Source organism: Clupea harengus, unplaced genomic scaffold (genome assembly GCF_900700415.2).
Source record: "Clupea harengus unplaced genomic scaffold, Ch_v2.0.2, whole genome shotgun sequence".
NCBI classification, from domain to species: domain Eukaryota; kingdom Metazoa; phylum Chordata; class Actinopteri; order Clupeiformes; family Clupeidae; genus Clupea; species Clupea harengus.
In genome coordinates, this window is record NW_024879830.1 from 20,001 (window position 1) to 27,500 (window position 7,500).

General features: G+C 40.2%; 1 protein-coding gene across 1 annotated transcript in view; it reads right to left on the reverse strand.

Annotated features, from left to right (window-relative positions):
* Positions 1–7,500, reverse strand: part of LOC122130474 (disintegrin and metalloproteinase domain-containing protein 11-like) — a gene marked incomplete at its 3' end in the record, with an annotated part of 28,845 nt that overhangs the window by 19,975 nt on the left and 1,370 nt on the right. Inside the window, exons 2-5 of the mRNA XM_042705191.1 lie at positions 7,405–7,500; positions 6,771–6,844; positions 1,699–1,765; positions 1,259–1,341 (exon numbers count right to left, since the gene is read on the reverse strand). The exon at positions 7,405–7,500 is cut by the window's right edge and continues 53 nt beyond it. Of these exons, the coding sequence (XP_042561125.1) occupies positions 1,259–1,341; positions 1,699–1,765; positions 6,771–6,844; positions 7,405–7,500 (320 nt within the window). The remainder of the gene's footprint in view (positions 1–1,258; positions 1,342–1,698; positions 1,766–6,770; positions 6,845–7,404) is intronic.

Below are 7,500 nucleotides of genomic sequence, written 5' to 3' on the forward strand. Positions count from 1 at the left end.
CAATAGTTTTACTTCAATGAAAAGGTAAGATTTTTGTGAATATTTTGAGTGAAAGACCAAGAGGATAAACAGCAAAGACATATTTTTTTATAGCCTGTTTTGCTCATATTCACTAGGGGTGCCAATAATTGTGGAGGGCACTGTAAGTGTGTGTGTGTGTAGACTGTATTTGTATATAAGTGTGTGTGTGTGTGTGTGTGTGTGTGTATGTGTGTGTGTGTGTGTGTGTGTGTGTGTGTGTGTGTGTGTGTGTAGACTAAGGCTGCACGATTATGGCCAAAATCATAATCGCGATTATTTTGATCAAAATTGAGATCACGATTATTTATCACGATTATTCATTCTTTCAGACGGAAATATCATTTTGTGCATAAAAATCGCCCAAATTCCCCTCTATTTTGGCCTGCATTCTTTCAAAAAACACAACAACGATCGCAATGATGAACAAACATTAATTAAAAAACAAAACCACTGAAACCAATGTCACGTCTGCGCTGATCTCGCTCCGGCCACGCCCCCCTGTTCCTATGTTACCTACTTTGTCATTAAATATCAGTCTTCACCATACAAACACATGGCATATGTAGCTACTTAACGGAGTTTGGTAAACGGTAGCTTATATTTCTTATGTAAAGTAGTATTTATTGTTACACCAGGTTCTATTGCTCGTAGCTTGACTATTCTCTCCCTTGTACGTCGCTTTGGACAAAAGCGTCTGCTAAATTACTAAATGTAAATTAAATGTAAACGGTTGTCCTGAATAGGAGACTCTCCTGTCAAATCAGGACCAATCAGACTGACGCCTCGCAAAATCACATCAACCATTATTGCTGGTTACAATAACGCCATCTTTATTTACAATTTGCAGTTGCCGGAGGGAGCTGGCGCACAGTTGTATGGATAATAGGCAGCTTCAAGGCTGCATCAATGCTACCTTGAAAAATGACCGTCACTCGGTCGATTTCAAGGTATCTTATAAACCCGGAAGAGACAGAATAACGGTTTTCGAGCACGCATTTTAATCGCAGACGATCATCCTCATTTAATTGTGGCAGCCAAAATCGTGATCGCGATTAAAATTAAATGAATCGTGCAGCCCTAGTGTAGACTGTGTTTGTATATGTGTGTGTGTGTGTGTGTGTGTGTGTGTAGACTGTATTTGTATATGTGTGTGTGTGTGTGTGTGTGTGTGTGTGTGTGTGTGTAGACTGTATTTGTATATAAGAGTGTGTGTGTGTGTGTGTGTGTGTGGACTAACCTGAGGCCGTGGCAGGTGGAGAGAGCAGCCCATGAGTGTGGCACCCCCCTCAGGTTGCCATGGTAAAAGCAATGCTCCCCTCCCTACAGAGAGACACTGGACTGGTTATTCGTACTGGTAACACACACACACTCCCTCATCCACCTACACACACACACACACACACACACACACACACTCACACTCACACAGACACACACACACATGGGTGTGGGTGTATGTGAGGTGAGTATGTTGATGTGAACGAGTGTGTGTGTAGGTGGATGAGGGAGTGTGTGTGGATGAGGGTGAGTGTGTGTCTAGGTGGATGAGGGAGTGTGTGTGTGTGTGTGTGTGTGTGAGGATGAAGGAGTGTGTGTGTGTGTAGGTGGATGAGGGTGAGTGTGAGTGAGTGTGAGTGTGAGTGAGTGTGAGTGTGAGTGTGAGTGTTAGGGCCTGACCATAGTTTGGACACTCCTTCCCTCCTCATCAAATATCCGTTCCACATAGTCAGAGGACAGTAGACCACTAAAGTTGTCACACAGAGACACATATATTAACACACACACACACACACACACACACACACACACATTTTAACACACACACACAGACATATATATTAAAACACAGACATATATATATTAAAACACACACACACACACACACACACACACACACACACACACACACACACACACACAGACATATATATTAACACACACACACACACACACACACACACACACACACACACAGAGACATATATATTAACACACACACACACACACACACACAGAGAGAGAGACATATATATTAACACACACACACACACACACACACACACATACAGCCATATATATTAACACACAAACACACACACAGAGACATATATATTAACACAAAAACACACACACACACAGCCATATATATTAACACACAAACACACACACACACACACACACACAGGCATATATATTAAAACACACACACAGAGACATACAGTTTCTCCAGAATGAATATGAGCAAAACAGGCTATGAAAAAAATGTCTCTGCTGTTTATCCTCTCTGTCTTTCACTCAAATATTCACAACAATCTTACATTTTCATTGAAGTAAAATTATTGAAGGAAAAACAAAATGTTGACATTAAATAAATATTTTTCTCCAAAACATGTGTGTCACAATTATTGGCACCCCTAGAAAATCTTATAATTAAAATCTAACTGAAATATATTTCCAATCACGTTTTACATTTTTAAGTTTGCCTGTTTGATTAGGAACTCTTAAGTGATCAACCATGAGTGACTTCCTGTTTCACTGGGGCATAAATATGAGGTGACACAGGCCAAATTCCATTAGTCGTTCATCACTATGGGAAAGACCCACGAACACAGTGACAATGTGCAACGAAAAGTTGTTGAGCTGCACAAATCAGGAAATGGATATAGGAAAATATCTAAACAGTTGAAAATACCCATTTCACCCATCATGGCAATAATAAACAATTATCTTGGCAAAGGAGGCTGCACAAATATTAAATGAAGGGGTGCCAATAATTGTGGCACACATGATAAGAATGTAATGTTTTGTTCAAATATGTTACTGAATTAAGGGTTATATTTTTGTGAATATTTTGAATAAAAGATAATGAGGATAAACAATATGATTTGCTCATTTTTACTAAAGTGTGCCAATAATTCTGGAGGGCACTGTATATATTAACACACACACACACAGACATATATATTAACACACACACAAAGACATATATATTAACACACACACACACACACACACACACAAACAGGGAGACATATATATTAACACACACACACACAGACATATATATTCACACACACACACACACACACACACACACACACACATACATACATACATAGAGAGACATATACAGCGGGTAAAATAAGTATTGAACACGTCACAATTTTTCTCAGTAAATATATTTCCAAAGGTGCTATTGACATAATATTTTTACCAGATGTTGGTAACAACCCGTAATCCATACATACAAAGAAACCAAAACAAATACGTTCAGAAATGAAGTTATGTGTAATAATGTGAAATGACACAGGGAAAAAGTATTGAACACGCTTACTGATATTTATTTAATACATTTTACAAAAGCCTTTGTTGGTAATGACAGCTTCAAGATGCATCCTGCATGGAAAAACTAGTCGTATGCATTGCTCAGGTGTGATTTTGGCCCATTCTTCCACAAAACAGTCTTCAAATCTTGAAGGTTCCGTGGGCCTCTTCTATGAACTCCGATCTTCAGTTATTCCCATAGATTTTCAATTGGATTAAATTCTGGCAGCTTTATTTTCTTTCTCTGAAACCAGTTGAGTTTCCTTGGCTGTGTGTTTGGGATCATGTGTGTGTGTTTGGGATCATGTGTGTTTGGGATCATGTGTGTGTGTTTGGGATCATGTGTGTGTGTGTGTGTGTGTTTGGGATCATTGTCTTGCTGAAATGTCCACCTTCGTTTCATCTTCATCATCCTGGAAGTTGGCAGCAGATTTTTATCAAGAATGTCTCTGTACATTTTTCCATTAATCCTTCATTCAATTATGTGAAGTTTTCCAGTACCGTATGCTGAAAAGCAGCCGCACACCAAACTTTTAGCGTTTTTAGGGTGATGTGCAGTGCCATTCGGCCTCCAAACAGGGTGTGTATTATGGCATCCAAAGAGTTCAATTTTACCCTCATCTGAACAGACTATATTATCCCAGTATTTCACAGGCTTGTCCAAATGTTGTGCAGCAAACTTTAAACCAGTTTCAACATGCCTTTTCCTTCAGCAATGGAGTCTTATTTGGTGAGCGTGCATACAGGCCATGGCGGTTGAGTGCATTACTTATTGTTTTCTTTGAAACAATTGTACCTGCTAATTCCAGATCTTTCTGAAGCTCTCCACAAGTGGTCCTTGGCTCTTGGACAACTCTTCTGATAATTCTTTTCACTCCTCTGTCAGAAACCTGGTCGTGGCCAGTTTATAGTGAAATGATGTTCTTTCCACTTCCGGATTATGGCCCCAACAGTGCTCACTGGAACATTCAGAAGTTTAGAAATGCGTCTGCAACCAATGCCATCAGTATGTTTTGCAACAATAAAGAGAGCTCTTGCTTTTACCCATCATGAGATGTTTCTAGTGTGACACCTTGTTAATGAGACACCTTTTTATAGGCCATCAGTTGGGACTGAACCAGCTGATATTAATTTGCACTGACAAGGGGCCGGATTGCTTTCTAATTACTGATAGATTTCAGCTGTTGTCTTGGCTTTCCGTGCCTTTTTGCAACTCCCTTTCTTCATGTGTTCAACACTTTTTCCCTGTGTAATTTCCAGTGTTGGGAGTAACGGATTACAAAAGTAACAGATTACTGTAATTAGACTACTTTATCCAGTAATGAAGTAATGTAACGGATTACGTCCGAGTTTTCGGTAATCAGATTACAGTTAACGACTTAATAAAAAAGCTGTTACTTCAGTTACTTTTACGTGCCTGTGTGCTCCCTTTCATTCGATTGATCTGCTCACACACTCCGCGCCTGTCTGCTCTCAGACACTCCGCACCTGTCTGCTCTCACACACTCCGTGCCTGTCTGCTCACACACACTCCGTGACCCCACAGTCACCTCAGTATCCATGGTGTTATTTTGTGACCCGTTGGTTCGAACTGAGGCTCATGCCTGTAGAAGGGTTAAGGTTACTAAAGAGAGGAGAAGTGTGTGTGTGTGTGTGTGTGTGTGTGTGTGTGTGTGTGTGTGTGTGTGTGTGTGTGTGTGTGTCACGCGAGTGGAAGGCTCATAAACATGTTGGCAGGCGACAAGAGTGACTACGGATGTTTCGATAGATGGAAATACTCCCATTATTTTCTATTTGTATCCGTGAAAGAGAAAATATAACAGTTAAGTGTAAGCCTGTCGTATCAGCATTCTTTACATACACATAGGTAAGGTACATACAGTTGGCAGCTGCTAGCTTGTGATGAACTCGTGTTAATATGTGTGAATATGAACTAATAAATATGAACTCGTTCATACGAAGTTGCACAGGGATCCTGAGGGTTTCTACCCTTTCCCATTATAATTTTATAAGTTAAATCGATGAGACTATATCATCAGCTAGATAACTAGCCATCATTTCATGCAAACGGAACACTTCGATTTAAACCGTTTAAGGTTATTGAAAGTTTCCTTAGCTAGCTAGCATAGCAACTAGATAACCATAGCAACCAGGAAACACAACTTTATCTGCAAAGTTTAATTTCTCAAAATCAGAACTTTTAAAGTTTCAGGTGTTGCGTAGCAATGAGTCTCCGTTACGGTAAATGACCGGACTACTTGCAGAATGATATGAAAGACATGAATTGGAAGCACAAAACCCGTTGCCAATGACGGCACTCATTAATGTTTCGCAGCGGTGAATATAAGACGCTTTTATCCAAAACCAACACCACTGAAGCAGAGGTGAAAGAGTATTTCAAAGCTTCCGGGTCGGAAATGAGAATTATTACACCAGTTCCCCAGGATAAAGACTCTCTCAATGAGATACAACACTGCCACACCGTCAAGTGCGCCTGTCGAAAGGCTTTTCAGCCTGGCCAATCTCGTACTCACCCCAAGGAGGAACAGGCTGTCTTTTAAAACGATTTGAGAAACTTACACAGATGAGATACAATCATTATTTTGAAGATTAAGTTGCAACTGTACCACAAAGACAGAGCCTGCACGTATGTTAGTGGTGCTATTATCAAAACGATTTAGCCTCTTTTGTAAAATGTGTTTATTTTATTTTTGTAATTTCATATTTGAAAATTAAATGACAATATAGATAATTGACTCAGTTTGATATGTCACTAATCCTATACTCTACTGGTGCATTACAAAATTGCTTGCCATATTCACATTTCTATTAACTTGGCTTAGGTGCATCGGTGCATAGGTGCACTATGGTCAGAGTAGATTGCTATGTACAGTCGGCTGCTTAACCCTTCATTTTTATGTCATCGGGTCAAGATACGGGTTTTTTTAAAAATGTTATACTTAATTTCTGAGTTGTTTAATGTGTTTTTTTTTATTTATTTTGTCTGTTTTGTTTGTTATGGTTTGTTTATTTATTGTTCTTCTGTACTATGTAGCCTCAATCAGGGCATTGCTGCAAAAGAGCCCTGTGCTCAGTCAATTCTCCCTGAATAAACAATGATGATGATGATGATGATGAAGATGTGCCAAGAGTGCTGGGATAGGATCAGATTTCCTTGTGTCTATTATGACCCATGATGCAACACTGATCCTAGATCAGCACTTCTATGATTCACGTAAGGGATAATCTTCTTTTTTTTTTTTTTTAAGTAACCGGAAGTAATCAGTAATCCGATTACTTATAAAAGAGAGTAATCAGTAAAGTAATCTGAATAGAATTTAGAGATTGTGTGTGTGTGTGTGTGTGTGTGTGTGAGTGTGAGTGTGTGTGAGAGAGTGTGTGAGTGTGTGTGTGTGTGTTCTCACTGGTTGAGCTCCATGTCCATGACGAAGGTTCTGCCGAAGGCTGTGAGGGTGAAGGAGGTCTGGGCCAGGTGCACCTGGGGGGACAGGAGTGTGACACAGTGCAGACCATTAAACACACACACACACACACACACACACACACACACACACACACATATATACACACACACACACACACACACACACACATATATACACACACACACACACACACCACACACACACACACACACCTAACCAGCACACACACACACACACACACACACCTAACCAGCAGAGCAGGCCAGTGCACACATATTAGGATAGAACAATTACATAACTTTTTCAATTGTATCTATTAAACTCCATTATATGTATGTAAGTGAAATACCATAAAGGACACGATATGTGTGTGTGTGTGTGTGTTGTGTGTAGGTGGATCAGGGTTTGTGTGTGAGGAGAGGGGAGAGGTGTGGAGATCATGTGGCAGGAGCCATAACCCCTCAGTGCACATGTCAGACGACGTTACAACATTTTACACTCATTACACTAATTACACTAATTACACTCATTACACTCATTACACTCATTACACTCATTACACTAATTACACTCATTACACTGCTGTTCGCACGTGCGCCATCTTAAAACTCACCTGTGGCACAGCAAGCCCATTCACCCGCGTGTCCAATCGCTCGTGCGCCAACTCTTCATCGGAATGGATCTGGTGCAGGAGCCGTCTGGGCACCGT